The sequence below is a fragment of the Erythranthe guttata genome, chromosome 11 (genome assembly GCF_056151865.1).
Source record: "Erythranthe guttata isolate IM_541 chromosome 11, IM_541, whole genome shotgun sequence".
In the NCBI taxonomy this organism is placed as follows: Eukaryota; Viridiplantae; Streptophyta; class Magnoliopsida; order Lamiales; family Phrymaceae; genus Erythranthe; species Erythranthe guttata.
Window position 1 is genome coordinate 18,976,713 of NC_142543.1, and position 22,810 is coordinate 18,999,522.

The following is a 22,810-nucleotide window of genomic DNA, read 5'->3' on the forward strand; positions in this document are numbered from 1 at the left end:
ACTAGGGACCTCTAGCATATTACCCCTTAAAAAAATTATGTTTATAAGATATTTTAAGATTTAAGAATATATAATTAATTTCTCTAAACTCAAAAAATTATTTAACTATTATTATGTTTAATTTTGCAGATGAAGGCCTTATTTGCTTGCTACTATTAAGTTAGTTTGACTAAATAGTAGGAGTTAGTAAGATGTTTGGCTGGTAGGATTCAACGTTACTCAACTCCGCTACTAAACTTCTACGTCATGAAATTAGTAACACCCCTCCTCCCTGTGTTTAATTTTGTAATGGATGACAAAAATAAAAAAGTACAATTTTATCCTTAAAACAATAACTTGATTCATACATAATAACAAAATCTAACAAACAAACATATTATTAACTAATTAAGTAGTTGATCAATAGAGAATTTATTCAATCTAATTCGATCTAATCAGATCTAGGTAAGCAAACGAAGTATAATTAATTAACCAGTAGAAAATTAATTTAATCTGACCTAATTCGATATAGGTAAGCAAACAAGGCCGAGGATGCCGAACAAATTTGGCTCGTGAGGCCCAAGTACCTTCATCCCCAAGTTATCAATCGAATTCATGGCGCTTCCCTCTTATTAGCGTTTTTTTTTTGCGGAAGCATGCAAATTTCGTGCCCAAACGCCATGAATTCACTAACGGCCGTTAACTACCGTCTCTTCGTGCCACACTTCACTGTCGTTTACCCACTACTTAAGAGCTTCAAGTTCAGAACTGCCAGTTTGGGGTTTTCACGGCGGCGCCGGTCCCCGTTTGTTTGCCGGCAAAGCCGCGGCTACTCGTCGCGGCCGTACCACCAAATTATTGCGGAGATTGAGAAGGACGCGCTGGCTAAGAAGAACGGCATCGATTTGACGGAGTTCCCGCCTGAAAATATTCGTAATTTTTCGATTATTGCGCACATTGACCATGGCAAATCCACGCTGGCCGATCGGCTACTTGAGCTCACCGGAACTATTCAGCGGGGACTCAATCAGCCTCAGTATCTCGATAAGCTGCAGGTAAGCACCTACAAGTTTCAATTAATTTCTGGATTTTTTTTTTAATTCGGCAGTGCGTAATGCACAATAAAATTGAAAAGTTAGGGTTTCTTAGCGCTGTGCGTTTGAATCGTAATTATTAAGAAGATTTCCCACGGAAATTTCACTAATTTTCAGTTGAGAAGGCGATTTCCCCCTTTGTTTCCCACTCTGATTTTTGTGAAGACTGTTGCTTATGTTATTATTTTGTGTGTGTGTGTGTGTGTGTGTGTGTGTGTGTGTGTGTGTGTGTGTGTGTGTGTGAGAGAGAGAGAGAGAGAGAGAGAGAGAGAGAGAGAGAGAGAGAGAGAGAGAGAGAGAGAGAGAGAGAGAGAGAGAGAGAGAGAGAGAGACAAATATAAACTGTTTGGGAACTGAAATTACTGCTAATGTGATGGATTTATGATTACCAACTCTTGATTTATGTGATGAAATAGTATGTTGATTCGTAGGTGGAGAGACAGAGGGGTATAACCGTAAAAGCTCAGACGACAAGCATGCTTTATCGTCAAAACAACCAAAATATCAACAAACAAGACTCCTCACTTTTTCTATTGAATCTGATCGACACTCCTGGCCATGTCGATTTCAGTTACGAAGTTTCGAGATCGCTCGCCGCATGTGAAGGTGTACTTTTAGTAATAGATGCAGCTCAAGGCATTCAAGCACAAACGGTCGCTAATTATTACCTCGCCTCAGAATGCAACCTTGCAATAATCCCCGTAATAAACAAGATAGACCTGCCCACAGCTGATCCAGACCTCGTAAAAGAGCAGCTACAAGACACATTTGATATCGATCCAAGTGAAGCCCTTCTGACTTCGGCCAAAACAGGGGAAGGTCTCGAGAAGGTTCTAGAAGCTATTGTCGAGCGCGTGCCTCCGCCTCGTGGGAGGGTGGATGCCCCCTTGCGCATGCTCTTGTTCGATTCGTATTTTCACGAGTACAAGAAAGTGATATGCTCCGTGGCGGTTATCGATGGGGTTTTGCGTAAGGGTGATAGGATTGTTTCGGCTGGTACTGGGAAAGGGTATCAGGTTTCGGAAGTTGGAATTATGCACCCGGAACTAAAACCTACTGCGGTTCTTTTAACGGGGCAAGTGGGGTATGTGATTTGTGGTATGTATTCGACTAAAGAGGCGCGAGTTGGGGATACTTTGTATAAGAGGCAGAGTACTATTGAGCCTCTCCCAGGTAATGAAATAAAACGAAATTACACCCTTAAGACAAGAATTATGGGAATAAAATTATTTTGTTGATTAAACATGATTTATTGATCTGCTACAAACATTTGGGTTTATTTTCCAGGTTTTAAACCGGTAAAACACATGGTGTACTCTGGTCTTTATCCGGCGGATGGAACTAATATGAGTGAACTTGAGCATGGCATAGAGAAACTTACGTGCAATGACTCGAGCGTGTCTGTTGAAATCGAAAGCAGTGCAGCGCTTGGTCGGGGTTTCAGGTTTGGATTTTGCTCGGTTTTTTTTTTTTTTACTTTACTAATTTTATATTTAAGTTAATTACCATTACGTGACATCAATTTTAGGATAGCTTCATAATCTCTTTGCTTCATTGGCAATTTGAATACAGGTGTGGTTTTCTAGGTCTACTTCATATGGATGTCTTTCATCAGCGGCTCGCACAGGTGTCACATCTTCATTGGCCCCAAATGTAGCAAAGATTTATTCTCTTTTCTATGTTGAATTATGTATCAAAATGAAACAGGAATATGGAGTCAATGTTCACAACACTATGCCAACTGTACCTTACATTTTTGAATTTCACGATGGAAGGTATTATCTGACAATTTTTTTGCTTCACTCGTATTTCATTTTCTCTATTTTCTAATTTAGGCTGAATATTTGGTTACTTGTTCAGTAAGGTAGAGATGCATATGTGCACCGAGCGCTACAAAGATAAGAAACTTAAAGCTATTTGGGAACCAATGGTAATCGCTAAAATCATACTTCCTAGCGAGTAAGATCCGAACCTGTGTTCTTGTTAATTTTTATATCAATTCTTTTTTCTTGCATGTTATTTGTTTATTAATTAACTCACACCTTCGTATTCCCAAAGATATGTGGGGCCCGTCATTACCCTTTGTGCCGAGCGGGAAGGAGAACAGTTGCAGTTCTCATTCATCACTAGGTAAGTTTCATGAAAAATCGAGTATTTTTCTTGAAACATAAAACATTAATTTAAGTTTTAAGATGTTGACTCGTGTTTTCATTTGCAGTAAGAAGGCACTTCTGAGATATAGATTACCATTGAGGCAAATTGTCGTTGACTTTAACGATATATTGAAAAGTGTTACATCAGGATACGCGATATTCATATACGAAGAAGCAGAGTAAGTTTGCTTGTGCTCGTTTTTTTTAATTTTTAGTAAAGAAGTTCTGCAATATTTCTCTTTCTTTTTTTAATTTTCATTAAGCCACCATTTTTCTCAATGAATATTTTTATTTGATCAACAGGCATCAACTTTCTGGTCTGATAAAACTTGATGCAATTCTGAATAACCAAAAGATAGATGTTATGGCCACAATTATCCACAAGTCGAGAGAAGAAAGCGTTGGCGGTAGTATGATGGATATGCTGAAGAAATTCATCAACCGGTAAACTTAAAATTATATTCTCAGTTATATAATCATGAATTAATTCTAGAAAGAAAATCACATACCTGTTGACAATAATGATCTCAGGAGTCTGGATAATACAATTTCGATAACGGAAGCTATCTCAGGTCGAGTTGTTTCAACCCAAAGGTAAGGCACGTCATTTGTTTATCATTTTCTTCGGTAATCTGATACGCATTACATTTTTCGATATCTCAATAGTTCTATATAAAATATCAAGTTTTTGAGAAGCATTGGGGGCCATGGCCCCCGTGGCACTACCATACGAGTGATATTTTTGTCATGTAACTATGCAAGAAGTGCTCGTCTTTATTTATGAAAATTGGCAATCTTGTGTTTGTTTGGTTACAGGATTCCAGCTGCACCTTTGGAAAGAAAAGGTGTAAAGAAGCAACTTAAGCAAAATCGGTCTATAAGTATTCCACGAGAGGCTTTTATCGAGCGCATGAAGCTTCAATAATATATATAATTAACAAAATACAAAGAGGTAATTAATGGCTATAGGATATGTTTTTTCTCCTTTTTTAATGATCAGCTGTGATTAGTGAATAGATTGTGATCTCTTTCTTTCCACACTGTGAGTAAACTGTGTGAAAGCTTCTTATATATATATATATATATATATATATATATATATATATATATATATATATATTCCGGGACTTGAACACAATTATTAACAATTAATTATATAAACAAATTGCCAAATATTCATGACCAACAATCAACTATAACTCTAAATACAAACATACACTTCCAGAGCTTTATTAAATATCCGAATAAATATTTGGCGTACACTCACAAAATGACAATAAAACACTTTTCCCTTTTACTAAAAAAGATAAGTCACACTTGGGCTTATTCAGGAATATCAAACCAGATAAAATCAAGAGTTTAAATCCCAAATAAAATTTACACAAAAAAATTATGAAGGTGGAACTTTTGTAGTAGTTTTAGTAGTGATAGTAGTAATGGAAATAGCTTTTCCACTGTTTACCAGCTTTTCCACTGATTACTAGAATATAGATACGACACTGTCGTGGACTCGGGACTTCTGGTTTTGAGCAACGCATTCAGAAATCCACATCAAATTCCTGATCTCCTGCTCTTTCAACCTCATATACGCAAAAAACACAGCATAGTGGAACTGCATCACAAAGGAATTACAAAATTATTTAATTAATAAATGAATTCATCGATAATTTGAAAATAGAGCACAGAAAAGCAGAGAAGAGGATTAAGCATTGGAAAACGAACCTGCTGTTCAAAAGATAGGCAAAGTCGTTTTACTTCTTCTTCGTAGAAGGCCTTGTCAAGCATCTGACTCTCCCCATAGGATAACTTAGAAAATATGGCCTGATAAGGAGGGTACTTTTCCATGGCCCCACGAACCTAAAAAACATTGAATAAATAAACATCGAGCAAAGATAATAACACACTCAATTGTTTGAGAATATTGATAGGATTGATTGGATAGATAATATAATGGGATTGTTTCATACTTGGGATTTATGATTGTATTATATTTGTTTGAGAATAAGTACCTGATCTATATCCTCACAGATAGCAAGCTCCTCGTGGCCATACGGGTATCTATTGAAAAAATATTGCGTCAGTGATAGGAAATAGTAACTTCAGTAAAGCATATAATTTGGACTCACTGAAATAATAAAAAGCCGAAGAAAAAAAAAAAGAAGCCTTACAGCAAGCCAAAATTAGAATACAACTTCCTACGATCATCTCGAGTGAGCTCGGTGCCAATGCTGGATATAAAAAATAAAAATAAAATATGCAGATGTCAGAAAATTATACGACCAACTATTATATATTTGAAAAATTTCAGAGATTTTAGATTTTGACAAACCTGTTTATAGTGATATTCACTGCCCTTCTGTCAGCCTCAAAGGATAGGAGGTCAGACATGATCTCTGCAGTTGCGCCGCCAAGTTTCTACTAGTAAATTCTTTTGTTAAAAGTATAATTCCAAACAGACACTAATGTACTTCGAATATATAAAGAAACATTACGAAATATTCGAAAATGATTATTGTACCTGGCAAAACCTGTAAAAATCCTCAAGGTATGCCTTGTAGAGAGTGTTCCTCATAATCTCAATGTTCATGTCATCCAAGTCCTGTAAACAAATCCATGTAAGAAAAAGTGCATCAACATTAAAAAATAAAAATATGCAAGTGCACCCCTTGTTTCTGGTCAGTGTATAATAGTAGCTAAACTGATAACTATTTTCTAGATCACAAGATAACAACATTTCCATTCACCGACAGTGTTTATGCAGTGTTGACTGAACCAGAGGGTACTGTATCATTATAGTAATATTGTTTAACCACTAATTTCTCAGACAACCTATATTTTAATCTAGTAGATTGGTCATTAAGCTGTCTCTTAAGTAAGGTACGAGTATTTGAGCCAGTTGACCAATGGTACGCAGAGATAATCATTGAGGTCGGCTTACTTCGCCTTCTTATTAAACCTCTAAACCAATCAGAACTAAGAATCATGATGACAAAATCATGACTAGTAAAAAATGAATAACAGATTATAGCTGTTAGAATATTATCAATTCTGTTACCAAAACAAAAATAAGTATGCTAAACAACAAAAAAGCAAATAAAAAATGTGCATTGGTAGTAACCTCTGAAGTGATGCACTCAGAAAAATATGGAGCCAGGGGCGTGTCGACAAGCACCAGCCTGTAGAGCTCCCTCATATTCTGAGCAACTGCTAGAGTGGCAATGCTGTGGAAATAAATGGTTATTTTTTAATGTACTAACAATTTTATACAGTCCAAAATATCTGCTTAAGGTAATATACCTGTCAAACATCCCTAAAGGATGGCATTTCTCCAGCAACTCCTGAACATCTCTCTCATGCAGTGTTCCAGTTACGATTAGCACAACATTGTCAATCATGTGCCCGTATCTGAATAATGAGCAATAATTTTCAGATCAAGAAAATGCTCAAGAAATAACTTGCAGAGTATGCCACCGGCCCACCACAAAAGGCAAGGCAAGGTGTCCACTGTGATTACTGAAAATCTTTCTATCATATCCTAAGTCGTAAACCGAAAACATTAGAACAAAATAAAAGACCAATCTAAATACACTCAAAGATGACCATCCAAGATCACTGTATATTACACATTTGACACAAGCATCATTTTTCAACTACAACCAAATGTTTTTCAACGTAAATTCATCACTATTTCTGCATAATTTTCATTTTTCCCATTTTTCAAAAAGATTTCTTAATTAGGTATGATATTACGACCATAACTTTTGGCATCACATTTTCACATATTTCAATTTCAAATGGCTTTGTTCTTTCAATATGATGCAAAAAGGTGTATGAAAAGAAGGTACTATAAATTAAAGGAATGACTAGTTTTTCCTATCCAGCATATTAGAGAGATTCTTTAAAATAACTGTTGTACCACAAAAGTCAAAATTGGATGATCAACTGAATATGCACTTGAGCTTGCTAGGATATCAAAATCAAATGTACGAGCCAATGTACAGAACATAGAGTAATTACCAAACAAAGTAAACTTAGATATATACATACGTGATATACTCTAGAAAGGTTGACAGAGGCTCCGTGGCTTGGGTTAACATGTGCTTGTACTCATCAACCAATTTCAGGGTGCATTTCTCCACAATTGTTGTCGTATGCAATGGAGACGGCTCTGCAATTCATTGGGAGAAGATAATTAAATATTGCCATTTTAATTTTCCAACATTTTTTTTATCAATGAAACTATCAAGCAGTCTCTTTCAGATTAATATTAGATGAAAACCGAGAAAATTAAAAGTACCACAATGTGTATACTCATATAGTCAAAGATGCCACAAGCCGAAGAACTAATAAAGCTTCTGACAACTAATGAAACTAACAAATAAACTCCGTTAGTGAACTAATTTGTAACAAAGCACTTTTATTGAACTATTTGAAGTTGGCAAATGGAATTAGAGCTAATGATACAAACGAATTAAAGTCAATAGCAACTGAGGGAGAAAAGCAAATAATAACCTCAGCAAATTATTCTCCCAAGCTGAAAACATTTGCATCTACAAACTTAGAACCCTCATTATCGAATATCCTTCAGTTGAAACAAGCTCTAATAGTGTGCTGATCCAGTAAGCATAGATTAGAAAATTCAGAAAACGAAAAGAAAATCTATTGAATAAACTTAATAACTCCAAAATCAAAATTCTACTCCATGTCATCAACTGCATATATGATATAAATCCCCAATGGCTACATAACAGAAGTCAAAGTCCAAATCCAGAGCCCGGAACTAACAAACTATGATAGTTAATAGTAGCATAGACTAATGTAACAAAATCGAGTACTTGGATCTGATTTTCAGTTGATTCGGTAAACGGACTCAAAATCATGCTTAATAGTAGCATAGACTAATGTAACAAAATCGAGTACTTGAAATCTGATTTTCAGTTGTAAACCGAATCAAAATCATTGGGATCAACATAATAACTTCAACATCGAAGACTCCTAATCACTAATTCATCAATTAAATCCAGCAAAACAACATAAAATGTAAATCAGAGCTCAGAACTAACAAACTGTGATTACTTAATAGTAGAACAAACCAACCTAACAAAATCAGAGTACTTTGAATCTAATTTTTCGGCTAATTTGGTAAATCGAAACAAAATCAATCGGATCAGCAATAACAACTTCAAAATTTGAAGACTCCAGTTCACTATTTCATCAATAAACAACAGAAAAATGCAAAATCGGAACTCGTCAACTCAATTTGAATCACGAAAAAAAGAAAAAAAACTCACCGTTCTGGAGGTAGGCGCCGTACTCGGTGGCGGAGAGGTGCATTTTGATGTCGTCGAGGGTCTCGCACTGGCATAGATTGTTGTAATCTGCGGCGGTGAGGAGGCCGGAGCGGTGACCGCGGACGATCGCCTCCAGGTAACCGCCATGGATGTTGAAGGTCAGCGCTTCGAATCCGTACATTTTGTCGATACAGATCTGAAGCGAAATCTGGTAATTTCCCCCTCCGATAAAAATCCAAAACGACGAGCTGTTTGAGATAGAAAAGGGGGGTTAGAAGAGAGAATGGAGATGGGGTTGGGGAAAAAATTAAATTAAATTAAATTAATTAATTAATCACGTGCCAGTTTTCAGTTCACGTACTCACGTTGATGCGGGATAAGTATTATGACGGTGGTAAAAGCCGTAAAACCATAAATCTACAAAAGGGTAAATTACAACCGTCCCCCTGAAGTAAGGACTATTTATGAAACCTCCCCTAGTATTTCCAATATCACATATAGAGCCCTACAGTTTATAGATATCTTACATTAACACCCTTTTGTAGGGAAGTGGATGTAAGAAATTTACAAACTACAGGGGTTGGATGTAATGTCTATGCAATGAGGGGTTTGTTCGTAAATAGACTTTACTTCAGGGACGTAGTTGTAATTTTTCCCACCTACACAATTAACCCCGTTAAACAAAGTTTATTAGAGTTTGATTTGTTCATTACAAATTAGTGGTGGGCTTCAAATGTTTAATAATTTGTTCATAATTCTTATAAAAAATAGGGTAAATTACAACCAGCTCCCTGAGGTAAAATGTAATTATAGAAAAACCGCTTAGCTTTTAGAAATTACATCCAGCTCCCTTACAGTTTGTAATTTCTTACATCCACCTCTACAAAATGAATCATATTTACTAATAAAAAAATAACAATCATATTTTTTTTATTGAATTGGTTATTAACGAATTACAATTTTCTTTACACCCCAAGGGCTGTAAACGAGATGAGCCGGCCGACAAAAGCTCAAACTCGAACTTGAGTTTTCTGATGAGTCGAGTCCGAGCTCATTTCTAGTTATTCGTGAGCTCGCGAGCTTTTTTCATTTAAATATGATTAATATAAAATTAAATATAAATTCATATAAATAATTTCAAAAAATTACAAGTCATTTTTTATTACAATTTGTAATAATAAAATTTTGATAATATTAATAAAGAAAATACAAATATATCTATATATATATATATATATATATATATATATATATAACATAAAATCTTATACTCCGTAAAGTTACTCGATATTTTATATTATGGCAAATTACGGTCACCCATTGAAGTAAGTCTAAATTACGAAAAAAAACTCCTCATATTTGGATAATTACAACCACCCCTCAACTATATATTGTCTTACGAAGAAACCCCTCAATCAGTAGGTAAATTCGACACCGTAAGGGTGGACGTGTAAGACAATACATAGTTGAGGAGTAGTTGTAATTACCCAAACATGAGGGGGGTTTTACGTAATTTGAGTATACCTCAGGAGGTTGCCGTAATTTGCCCTTTGATAATAATAACAAATCAAACTTGAACTCGTAGTTTCATTCAGTAAGTTATGAAGCTCGATTATGAAAAAAAAAGTAAATAATAAAATACGTAAAAAAAATAAAGCTACTCAAACTCGATTCGTGTTCGATGTAATTAAAGCTCAATCCAATTACTGATCAGACCAAGCTAAAACACTTTTACAAGCTCGATAAAAATTCGGGTTTTTTGCAAAAACCACCCCTGTGTAATCTCGAATTGCTGAAAACGACCTCGTGTTAAAACAATTAGCAAATACCCCCCTATAAAAATTAGTCAAAGGCAATAAGGCCCTTAAGAGCTCACCGTGCACTTCACTCGCCATGGATGAGAGTGGGGGTTCGTTTTTTTGACACGAAATACCAAAATGCAACCATTTTAATTATATAAGTACCAAAATGAAGTTTTTAAAATTTTCAATTGAGTCCTTTATATTTTCAATTAAGCCATCTTCTTCAATTTCAAGAGCAAACCTCCAATTTTTTCACCATGATTTTTTTCCAGCAAAAACCATCAACCAAATCCATATCTGAACATGAAGTTCATTTCTATTCGAAATCCAAGAAAACAAACGGGAAGAAAAACGGCGCCTCCAAATTTTTCGGCACATCCTGCCCAAACAAAAAAATATACAAAAACCCTTCAAAGAACTTTCTTCCAATTTCCATAGAATTTTCTTTCAATTTGTGAAAACTTAATTCGTACCTTCAGGAAGAAGAAGAAGAAAAAGAATGTCAAACTCGAAGAATCATTTGCCGACTCTCCAATTCCACCACGCCGCCGCCACTGCCTTTCAATGCCACCACCGCTACTTGAGCTTCTGAATTTCCGTGTACCAAAAATTGCCGTTGCTTTTCCTTTTCTTCGGATTTGAAAAAAAAAAAAAACGAATCCCCACTCACCATTGTCAGCAACCATGCTTTTCCTTTTCCTAGACGTGCAATGAAGATGAGAGGTGGTGTGCTCTGTTTTGTGTGATAATTTTTTTTTTTCATTTCTTTTTGTTTAAAACTGAAAATTACAAAAAAAACATATTAGGGGTAGTTTAGTCATTTCATGTAAGTCAACCATCAATTTTGAAATAAGGGCCAGTGTGCTTCGTAAAACACAACATATGGGGGTCCTTGCTAATATTTTTAACACGAGGACTTTTGCGGCAATTAGAAATTTCACAGGGGGTTATGTGCAATTAGCTCTAAAAATTCAAATAAGTTTGAACAACAACGCGTTTACGAAACCTCTTCTCGACAAGATTGCAATACTAGCTTATAAATCGGATGCATCCTTTTTATTCTATCTATATTATATTCTTACAAGTTGTTACATCCAAACATATATATATATATATATATATATATATATATATATATATATATATATATATATATATATATATATATATATATATATATATATATATATATATATATATATATATATATATATATATATATATATATATATATATATATCAGCACCTTTGTAGATCTATCTATTCTGCTACATCAATCTTTGTACAAAGAGTAGCCTAGAGACAAAGTAAAGGCAATTGCATTTGCATGCTTATTACCATATAGGAGCAATGCCTACTGTATCAGCCCCAATCATTTCCGAATAATCGTAATCGTAATGAAATTGCCGTTGAAACTCGAACGGAATATCACAGAACAGATCATCGTATTCGTCTTTACTACTAACTTCACTTTGCTTATTGATCTTCATATTGTTCTCGTCGTCGTCACTACTTTCTTCTTCGGACAAATTCGAGTTCTTTTCGACGAGCTCTTTGAAAACCGAAGATCGAAGTAGAAGCCCTAAAGCCGTAGGAGATGAAGGCTTTCCGTACGAGCTAGACGAGATTTTTCTCCCGCCGTGTAATTTGTCGGCAGTGTGAAAAGACGAAAATGCCCCCCGCGATTGTGTGAATAACGGCTTTGTTTCTTCTTCGGTGGGGGAGGATGAGTTGTTTGCTTGGGGCTTCAACCATTGGATGTAGCTGCTCAAGTCGAAGTTAGTGACTGCGTTAATTCCTCGGTATTCGATTGCGGCAATATCGTATGCTCGAGCAGCCTCTTCTTGAGTACCTGCATACATACAGTATAACCCCGATAAACTAATAACCTTGCTTAAATAATAATTTCTTCCGGACCTGACTCGGTGAAAACGTATTAAATTATTAGTTCGATAATTTAATATTTCGCTAAGTTAATAGAATTTTGTAATCCCGACTGTATTATTTTATAGAGGTTTAACTGTATTTATATTATTATTATTAGAAATTTAATATTTATTATTTATTTTTTTATTTTAAAGATTGATTTATATATGTACTTACTGTAAGTGCCAAGGTAGAGGTACTTGTTGCCAAAAACTCTGCCTATTCTTGCCTCCCATCTTCCATTGTGGTGATGTCTGCATTTGTTACAACACATTTGTAATTAAATATTTATAACAATTTATTAGAAATTTAATTTGAAGGAAATTAAATAATTAGTTCATTTCTTATATATATATATATATATATATATATATATATATATATATATATATATATATATATATATATATATATATATATATATATATATATATATATACCTAGCAACTCCTCTGTACTTTGACACCCCTCTTGAAAAGCCACTGCTCTTTCTGCAGATCATTAACACAAGATTCTGGTTAATAATTACTATTTACTCCTCCATTTTCAAATTTTTACGTCGAATTAAATCAATCGAAATAAGGGTTTTTTTTTTTAATTTAAAATTTACCTTCTCAATGAGGCTAAGTACTCTTCTTTTGTGAGATTTTGCATGATTTCGATTTCTTTCTCGTAATCAGATATCTGTGAAATTAGTAGATGAAAAAAAATCGTGATCAACTAAGAATGAATTAATACACGTGACATGACAATATAATATATACGACTAAATACGTAAGAAAAGAAAATTACCGGAAAATTGGTAAAAGTCGATGCCCCCCAATATTTTAGTGCAGCTAAATCATAAGCTCTTGCTGCAGCTTCCTCTTCATCATAAGCTCCTAAGGAAATTTTTAATTTACAAATTATTTACTTTTACGCCGATTTTTATTTATTTATAATAATTATTATTATTTTTTGCATATTATGTATACAGTATAATATTATAAAGACTACTCACCAAGATAAACTGTCCATTTTGAATTCCATTGCAGCACACAACAAATAATGGACCATGAAAAAAAACAGACAAAAAAATTTCATGTCAGAAAATTGATGATTATACAATCAATATATATATATAACTATATATACATATATATAATTCAGTAAGTGTAAAAATTTAATCGAAAAATAATTATGGTAAAAAAAAAAATTACCTTGTTTACCCTTTTTCTTCTGAGTGACATTCCAAGAGAGTTTGTCCCACAAATGAGCTTCGTATCGACCGGTCCATCTATGCTTACTCACACCACGAAACCTCGAACTTCTCTTCACGGTTGTCGTCTTAATACCCGAAGAAATATTTGCGGGCCCGCTTTCGTTTTGCTGTATCTCTTTCCGATTCTTCGTATCTCTTCTTCTACGCTTAACGCACCTAATCGCTTCATAAGTTCCGCCTTCTACTTCTTCATGCATGCACCTTTTTCCGAGGGTTTCTTCGCTTTTTACCATAATCATTGCCATTATTTAATTTCTAGTTATATTTTTCTCTCTTTTAATAATTGAAGTATATAAACGAGATTTCGAGTGTATATATATAACATTTGTGCTTGTTTTGGTTTTATTTGTTTTTGTTTTTTGTTGCTATGATTTCTTTGTATAGAAAGACAATAAGAACGATGATATTAATGGATGCTTGAGCTTAAGACAAAATCTAAATTGTCTATGTACTGTTCCAATTAATTTGGACTTTTTCAATTTATTGTCTCAATAACTTATTTTTTTTATTTAATTTTCTTGAGGTATCTTAAATTTACTTTGGCTGTATCTGTGGTTTTGAGCATAGAATACACCGAAGGTATAATGTAAATAGTTCGGGTAAATTACAACACCTCTCTGAGGTAAAATATAATTACAAAAAACCCCGGTATTTTGAAAAATTTACATCCAGCCCCTATAATTTGTAAATTTATTACGTCCATCCCCTTACAAAAGGTGTTAATGTAAGAAACCTACAATTTACGGGGAGTTGGATGTAATTATAGAAAATGAGTGTGACATTCGTAAATAGTTCTTATTACCTCATGAGAGAATTATTGGTTTAATTAGCATATGTCACACGTACAGCATAACCTCGATAAATTAATATTCAATAAATTAATAACCTCGTTTAAATAATATGTTTTCCCAGTCCCGACTCGAAGGCAACGTGTTAAAAAATATTTCGTTAAATTAATGCTTCGCTAAATTAATAAAATTTAAATGGTCCCGATTGTATTAATTTATAAAGGTTTAACTGTAGTTGAAAAGATTCTTGTTTGTATTGTAATAGTTGTTGTAATAGTTCAGGTAAATTACAACCACTTCCTGAGGTAAAATGTAATTACAAAAAACCTGCTATATTTGATAAATTACATCTAGTCCCCTGCAATTTGTAAATTTATTACATCCAAACCCCTATAAAAGGCTGTAAATGTAAGAAACCTACAGTTTACAGGGTGTTGGATGTAATTATGGAACAATGAGGGGCGGTTTTGTAAACAATTCTTACATCAGGAGAGAATTAGTGGTTTAATTAGCATATTTACACACATTATTACACATTGTTGAAAAGATTCTTCCTTGTTTGTATTGTGTAAAAATATTGAGGTTTCTAATTGGAGAATGGAGATCCTTTTTCTTGATGCAACTCTTAACAAAATTGAAAATTGTCATTTTCCTAACAAATATTGACATAATTAATAAGATTGAGTAAGATAATATTTTCCATGCATGATAATAAAAATGTTTTATGTATGGGATTTAAAGTAATATCATCTTTATATTGTGAAATATTTTGTGGTATAGAGTAAACCATCGATAAATTAATAGCCTCGTTTGAATAATAAATTATTCCGGTCCTAATTCGGTGAAAATGTACTAATTTATTAGTACAATAATTTAATATTTCGCTGAATTATAGAATTTTACTAGTGTCGACTGTATTAATTTATAAAAGTTTAATTATATATATATATATATATATATATATATATATCGAAAAAGGGCGATGGAAACTATATAGACTTTTTTTAATTTTAGGACAAATTTCATTTATCCTTCCAAATGCAGGAACAGAAATTACGAAGAAATGTTTTTTTTATTCTTGTAATTTATATTCTACTTGTTTCTTTTGGCTTTTCAAATGGAATCTGAGTTCATTTTTGTGGCGATGTTATCTAGAATCGACTTTGCGTGATAATATTCTTTTAATATGTTTATAATCGACTCTTTCTTGTATGTTTCTAAATTTTTGTGGAGGGGCGATAGTATTTCGTTTGGTTACCGTTATGTAATTATTTGTTAAGTGGCGGTTATATAATTACCTGTTCAGTGTCAGTTCAGTAATTACGACGTTGAGTGGCATTCTTGTAATTACTTAAAGAGTTACACATTTTGTAATTACTTGGTGCATGGTAGTTTTAGAATTACTATAGAATGATAGTGCTCTAATTATTTGATAAGCGACAATTCTGTAATTATTTGGTGAGTCATAATTCTGTAATTACTTGGTGAATGGCACTTCTGTAATTCATAGTGAGTGATAGCTCTTTTAATTATTTGTTGAGTGACATTTTTTTTAATTTAATTATGACGTTGAATGATATTTATGTAATTAATTGGTAAGTGGTAACTCTGTAATTACTTGGTGCTTGATAGTTATATAATTATTGTTGAGTGACAGTGCTGTAATTATTTAATGAGCGACAATTATGTAATTATCTATTGAGTGACAGTTATGTAATTACTTGTTGATCGACATTTTTTTAATTACTTGATGAATGACAGTTTTTTAATTATTATATACGTGTGTCAAAAGTGTGTGAGTATGCGTATATGTGTGTCTCAAAAGTGTTTTTTTTTTTTTATAATTAAAGTATTCAGTAAATTAAAGGAAATGAAAGTTACAAGAGTCGACTAGAGGAGAGCCTCCGTAAAAGAAAACAGTTCAAAGGAGGCAAATTTAAAGGAACAGGACCAGACCACTTATCAAAAACAGCCCATTGAGCAAGATTATGGGAAGCAAAATTTGCATTCCTAGAAATAAATTTAAATCTCCATTTCGGCCAAAGCGCCCAGAATTTCTTGATATCTTCAATCATCACTCGGACATTCCAATCAATGGTGCATGAGTTGCTATTGATGAAAAGAATTGCGTTAGGGCAATCTGACTCAATATTAGCTTTTTTGACTTTTGCATGATTGAGAAAAGAGCAAGCTTCCAGAATGGCAGTCACCTCAGCAACGAGAGCATCCATGCAAAAGTGATGGTTTGCATGGGCAAAGATGATTGAGCCATTTGAATTGCGAAAGATAGAGGCGGTGGAGGCACATCCATTCTTGAAAGATGAGTCTGCGGTCACTGTGATCCATCCCTTGGAGGGTTTTGACCAAGTTTGGCAAACATGATCCTTTCCTTTCTTTAGGTTAGACAGCTGCTGAGATTTCCAGTGCTGGGCTGCCGTCGATTGAATCTGTTGGGAAAGAACCGTGAGCAACTTTGTTACGAATCATCCAAATGAAATCAAGCATGACAGCGGTAAAGACAGCAAATTCGTCATTTGAAACATTGCGAGGGAGGAAAGTGCATTTCTGATTAAAAATGGAGGAGATCCATTCCCTCAGAGGAGTGTTGTGAAAAGCATCAAGTTTGAGACTCCATTTAGAGGAGAACCAAAGCTGTTCTGAGAAAGGGTACCGGAGAAAAAGATGTTGGATGTATCGTCATTGTCCGAACAAAGGGGACAAGAGAAAGAAGCAATGGGAAAAATGGAACTAAGCTTCGATTGAATGTGTCAAAAGTGTGTATATGTGTCCGCGTGAAAAGTATATTGGAGTGTGTGTATACATGTGCGTGTGAAAAGTGTATTGGAGAGAGTTTGTGTGTGTATAAAAGGTGTGTGCGAGTGTGTGCCAAAGTTGTGTATACAGTGTATATATCACATCATGAATGTGTGTGAAAAGTGTGTTGGGCTTATTACTCAAAAAAAAAAGTGTGTTGGGCTTATAACTTCAACGTAAGCACTAACATGAAACTATACACAAGTTTAATTGGGCTTATTGAGTTCCTACGTACACTGGGCTGTGGCCTATGATAGAACAGTACATTATCAGATTATTCATTAAAAAATAAAAAGAGTCAGAAGTAAAATAAATAAATATATAAGGCCACGTCAGCACAATAGAGCACCCGGCGCACACTATATATAATCCCACACCAGCACAATTTTTCCTCAGTTTTCATTCACCACTTCTCTCTCGCAAATGTCAGACCATCTGTTCAACAACATCTCTCTCGGCGGCCGTGGAGGAACCGTACGTATTCCTCTTCTTCTTTATCAATTCATATCGATTCCGAAAATCCTCTCTTCCTTATCAGCAATTCTGTGGTTGCATTTTTTTTTTCCCGATATGTTGCCTTTTTATAATTCTTCAGACAATTTGTTTATGTAACTTGTGATGATTTGAATCTGAATCTACGTTTCTTCCCCGTTTTTGTTCGATTAGGTTTCGTCATTTTTCCATGGGTTCTGTGTGGAATTTTTTTGTTCTGTGATTTTGGTTGGGACGACGTCGTTTTTGTCAGTTATTGATTTTCAAGGAATTTTTTTAGTGTTTTCGGATATGCACCTGGAAATTCAGTGTTTCCCCATACCTTGCGGCTACTGCAAAAAAGATAGTTTTAAGAAAATGAAGAATATAATATTCATTTCCTGCAAAAAAATCCAGTTTATTTAAAAAAAAAGGAGAGTAACTTTCAATAATTGATTTATTATGTTTCATCTTTGATATAAGAGATTTTGACTGGTATTAGATGCATTCGAGAACGATTGTTCGGTTGACCTCTAGTGGGGGCGGAAATTTTGAGTTTTTCTTTCTTTCGGATGACTTTTTATTTATTTTTTAATTCGGAGTTTCTAAATGTAGAATCCAGGGCAGCTTAAAGTTCATTCAGATGGGATTGTATGGAAGAAGCAAGGAGGTGGCAAGGCAGCTGAAGTTGACAAAAACGACTTGCAGAGCCTTACTTGGATGAAGGTTCCTCGTTCTAATCAACTTGGTGTTCGGACTAAAGACGGTCGTTATTATAAGTTCACTGGTTTTCGAGATCAGGTAAATAAATTCTCGTTATCTTTTCGTTGGATTATCTACATTTAATGCATTAATTATTTATGGTTCTGAAGCCATGTCGTTTATTGGACTAAATTTCCTTAAAGTGAAAAAAAGGATTGAAAATAGACAAAAAAGGTCGTATAAATGCACTGATTTCAGCTACCTCTGTCATCAGTTTACAAATTTCTGTATCATGCAATAGGTGGTTGAAGTACATATATATACATACGAGATTATTCTTTAAACTTCAGCTTCTTTGTGTGTCTTTGTGTTTAAACTTTAAATAGATTAAGGTCTCGTCTCGTCATTTTATATTTTTCGTAAATTCTTGTTATCAGGATGTTGCAAGTCTTACTACATTTTTCCAATCGAAATTTGAGAAAACACCGGAGGAGAAGCAGCTCTCTGTTAGTGGAAAGAACTGGGGAGAAGTCGATTTAAATGGTATGCGAATTTGTTATTCAGAGCATTTATACCTTTTTGAAATATTATTTACGGCGCTTTTATATTACTGTAGAGATTCTATGAATACACTCGTCTGTAAATGTGACAACACCGTAGACAGCAACAGCGGCAATACTCACCCACAACTCCGTATCTATTTACTTACCAAAAACGGTTAGATGATCACATATTTTGTAATTTGTTTTTTCAGGGAATACACTTTCTTTCCTTGTGGGTGCTAAACAAGCTTTTGAGATATCCCTAGCTGATGTGGCGCAGACCCAACTTCAAGGAAAAAATGACGTCATTTTAGAATTCCATGTAGATGATACAACTGGGGCCAATGAGGTATGCATTTATAATTTTGTATGCATTTTATGTCATTCACTGTTTCCGTGGTACTTGAAATGTTGCATCTAATTAACGACATTGAATTTCTTACCTGTTTTGCAGAAAGATTCATTAATGGAAATAAGTTTCCACATCCCAAATTCGAACACCAATTTTATTGGGGACGACAATTGCCCTTCTGCTCAGGTAACGTTTCCAGCTAAAACTCGATCCGATTTTATTTGATGCAATTCAACCTTTTGTCAATCATTACAAAAAAAAAAAAGGTGCTTTTATGCAGGTGTTCCGAGACAAGATTGTCTCGATGGCAGATGTTGTAGGGGGTGAAGAATCTGTTGTTACTTTCGACGGAATCGCCATACTCACCCCTAGGTGGGCTTTTTTAAGAACTAGTTGATAATTTACAGTTCAATATTGTTTACTTCTATCTATTAAGAAATTTTTAACATAGTTTTCCTTTTTCTTCTAATTTAGAGGACGGTACAATATTGAGCTTCATCTCTCATTTTTGCGCCTCCAAGGACAAGCAAACGACTTCAAAATCCAATATAGCAGTGTCGTTCGTGTTTTTTGGTTGCCTAAGGTTCTCAATTAGCAGGCACTTATATCTTGGCATTCTTGTTTATCGTTTGCTGTCAGTTTTTTCTTATGATATAATTTTAATGCTTAATCATATTTTCGCAGTTCAATCAACCACATACCTTTGTGGTTGTTACTCTTGACCCGCCAATTCGGAAGGGCCAAACATTATATCCGCATATTGTGATGCAGGTAATAAATCCTCTAATAGAGATCCTTTCTTTTTTTAATAGACATCTTTCTGAGTCTAAGCAACCACATACCTTTTTTATTTCTCGTGTATCTGTTCAGTTCGAGACAGATGCTATTATAGACACCACCTTATCGATGGATAAAGACCTATACAGTGCCAAATATAAGGACAAGCTTGAACTTGAACATAAGGTAATCATATCATCTCTTACTTTATGGAATACAAGGTTACTACTCAAATCTTGGCTATTCCAATAATAATAATAACAAAAAATGAATGTGCTGATTATTCACATGAATACATTCGAATATCAGGGACTCACGCATGAGATTTTTATTACAATTCTCCGTGGTTTGTCGGGCGCCAAAGTTACGAAACCTGGAAAATTCCGTAGTAATCAGGACGGTTACGCAGTAAAGTCGTCGCTCAAAGCTGAAGATGGAGTTCTTTATCCTCTCGAAAAGAGCTTTTTCTTTTTACCCAAACCACCCACTCTGATTCTCCACGAAGAGGTATAATTTTCATTTGTGTTTTTGTTTCTTATTTGGAAACCTTCAATTTCGCTCGTATGTGTAGTAGCATAAGCATATGCTTGCAATGGGAAATGAGAACTACTGTGTTTATCTCTTATAACTCAGATTGACTATGTAGAGTTTGAGAGGCATACAGCTGGAGGTTCGAATATGCATTACTTCGATCTTCTCATTAGACTTAAGACTGAGCAGGAGCACCTTTTCCGAAACATTCAGAGAAATGAGTACCATAATCTTTTCGAATTTGTAACGTTAGTAATCTTTCTTTCCTCTTATACTTAAATAAATAATTAATAATAAAATGAGCTTTTGTCGTTATTTTGGGGGTATAAATTTGATAGTATAGGTATCTCTTGCAGTATGAAAGGTCTAAAGATCCTCAATTTGGGGAGTGCCAAGCCGACAGATGTAGTTACATCTGTTCTACAGGATGCTGTTGATGATGCTGTGGACCCACATCTCGAGCGGATCAAGAACGAGGCCATTGGAGATGACAGTGATGAGGAGGTGATGTCACACTTTAAATCTTTTTAAATCATGCAACTCACATATATTTTCTTCAGACATAATCTTGGATTCTGCTTCTTGATTTTCACATGTAATAATAAAATGAAAAGGAAAAAGAAAAACAGCAGTAGTATATCCAAGTTTATACATGAAATGGGCTAACGAGTATTCTAGATTTATCACCTTTGCAGGATGAGGATTTCGTTATTGAAAAAGACGATGCAGGCTCCCCAACTGATGACTCTGGTGAAGGAGAATCTGATGCCAGTGCCAGTGGAGATGAGAAAGAGGTAAACTCTCTCTCTCTGTGTGTGTGTGTGTGTGTGTGTGTGTGTGTGTGTGTGTGTGTGTGTGTGTGTGTGATTTAGGCACCAATGTCAATATATGTTGCTATATAGGCACCACTAGCGAAGAAAATGAAGAAAGAGCCTTCTGCTCCAAAGGCGTCATCATCATCTTCGAGTAAGAAAAAAGCTAAAGAGGAAGATGGATCAAAGAAGAAGAAACCGAAGAAGAAAAAGGATCCAAATGCGCCAAAGAGGGCAATCAGTGCCTTTATGTTCTTCTGCCAAACCGAAAGAGAGGTTCGTATCCTTCTGAAACATACAACTCGTAAAATTAACTGAAGTGAAATTGATGTGAGGATTTAGAGGAAAATGTTTCAATACGCTCCCATATTGATTTTTTTATCTCGTATTCACCACAATAATCAACTGGGGGATCAAGGTTTTTTTTAATGTGAAAGATTATCAAGTCTATACGTAAAATAATAGGCGGCTTTTGAGAAGGTTAATATGAAATATGAGTTTGAAGTACCTTATACCTCCAAATCTTTCCACTCAAATGGAACCTTAACATCACATATTCTTGAAAAACCATTTCTCTTTTATGAGTCCCGACAATCGATAAGCACTTTTTAATTTGTAGCGCACACAAATCTTACCTTATTCCAATTTATATTCGAAATGCAGAATGTGAAGAAGAGTAATCCCGGGATTTCCTTTACAGACTTGGGGAAAGAACTCGGGGATAGATGGAATAAGATGACAGGTAATATTAGGTACTAGCACCTTTTGTTTCCTCTTCTTTTGTATATATATATATATATATATATATATATATATATATATATATATATATATATATATATATATATATATATATATATATATATATATATATATATATATATATATATGCTTTTAACAATGACCACTTTGCCCCTGATGCTGGTGTCGTTTGCTTTTCTACAGCTGAGGACAAATCTCCATACGAAGCAAAAGCTCGGGAAGACAAGAAACGTTACAGTGAAGCGATCAGTGACTATAAGAACGTTGAATCCGCTGATGTCACTCGCGGTGTTTAGGTTTTTTTTTTTTTTCGTTCTTCATATTATTAGATCTCATAGAAACACAATCACTCTTGAGAGATACATACATGTTTTTTTGGTTTCAATAAAGAAAGAATGATGGTGCTGATATAATGTATCATATTATTACCAAATTTTTTTATTTTTTTTTTTACTTTTTTTGTGTCAATCGGCTAAATTTCATGGCCCTATTTTAATTTACGGTAAATTACGGCCAACCCCACGAGGCAAGGTCAAAATTACGAAACCCCCCTCATGTTTGGGTAATTACAACCACCCCTCAACTATGAACCTTCTTACACGTCCACCCTTGTGGTGTCAAATTTGGTGGAATCTTCTGGATTATGTGGAATAATATTCTCTAGTTTGTACCCGTTTTACCCCATTCGAGCTCCACATTTTGAAACAAAGTGATCATAAGACGTGTCTCTTGGCTTGTAAATATTAAATTGTG

At 34.5% G+C, this 22,810-nt stretch overlaps 4 protein-coding genes across 5 annotated transcripts; 2 read left to right on the plus strand and 2 right to left on the minus strand.

The window, feature by feature from the left end:
* Positions 1-539: 539 nt before the first annotated feature.
* Positions 540-4,299, plus strand: LOC105960805 (translation factor GUF1 homolog, mitochondrial). Its single transcript, XM_088825629.1, has 11 exons — positions 540-1,034; positions 1,505-2,246; positions 2,361-2,517; positions 2,646-2,700; positions 2,781-2,848; positions 2,934-3,032; positions 3,132-3,203; positions 3,292-3,405; positions 3,530-3,670; positions 3,758-3,820; positions 4,043-4,299. Exons 1-11 carry the CDS (start codon positions 636-638, stop codon positions 4,149-4,151), a joined length of 2,019 nt encoding a protein of 672 aa, XP_088681755.1. The 5' UTR covers positions 540-635; the 3' UTR covers positions 4,152-4,299.
* A 129-nt stretch (positions 4,300-4,428) lies between these two features.
* On the minus strand, positions 4,429-8,904 carry LOC105960961 (V-type proton ATPase subunit d1). The gene is made up of 10 exons (XM_012985180.2): positions 8,518-8,904; positions 7,274-7,394; positions 6,524-6,631; positions 6,345-6,447; positions 5,745-5,825; positions 5,556-5,641; positions 5,395-5,454; positions 5,236-5,284; positions 4,949-5,083; positions 4,429-4,838 (listed from the first exon to the last, which is right to left on the minus strand). Exons 1-10 carry the CDS (start codon positions 8,696-8,698, stop codon positions 4,707-4,709), a joined length of 1,056 nt encoding a protein of 351 aa, XP_012840634.1. The 5' UTR covers positions 8,699-8,904; the 3' UTR covers positions 4,429-4,706.
* Positions 8,905-11,565: 2,661 nt separating this feature from the next.
* LOC105960806 (AP2-like ethylene-responsive transcription factor SMOS1) lies at positions 11,566-13,934 on the minus strand. Its single transcript, XM_088825203.1, has 6 exons — positions 13,445-13,934; positions 13,038-13,126; positions 12,856-12,929; positions 12,686-12,736; positions 12,423-12,499; positions 11,566-12,171 (listed from the first exon to the last, which is right to left on the minus strand). Exons 1-6 carry the CDS (start codon positions 13,749-13,751, stop codon positions 11,654-11,656), a joined length of 1,116 nt encoding a protein of 371 aa, XP_088681329.1. The 5' UTR covers positions 13,752-13,934; the 3' UTR covers positions 11,566-11,653.
* Positions 13,935-17,119: 3,185 nt separating this feature from the next.
* Positions 17,120-22,508, plus strand: LOC105960962 (FACT complex subunit SSRP1). 2 transcript variants are annotated; one of them, XM_012985181.2, is made up of 16 exons: positions 17,120-17,582; positions 18,195-18,380; positions 18,719-18,824; positions 19,036-19,172; positions 19,278-19,361; positions 19,456-19,547; positions 19,650-19,758; positions 19,860-19,946; positions 20,046-20,138; positions 20,262-20,459; positions 20,586-20,731; positions 20,840-20,987; positions 21,179-21,277; positions 21,386-21,571; positions 21,959-22,037; positions 22,241-22,508. In XM_012985181.2, exons 1-16 carry the CDS (start codon positions 17,532-17,534, stop codon positions 22,351-22,353), a joined length of 1,914 nt encoding a protein of 637 aa, XP_012840635.2. In that variant the 5' UTR covers positions 17,120-17,531; the 3' UTR covers positions 22,354-22,508. The 2 variants fall into 2 exon arrangements, with proteins under 2 accessions (XP_012840635.2, XP_012840636.1); XM_012985182.2 differs by having other exon boundaries at positions 17,338-17,582; positions 21,959-22,047.
* The last annotated feature ends 302 nt before the right edge of the window (positions 22,509-22,810 follow it).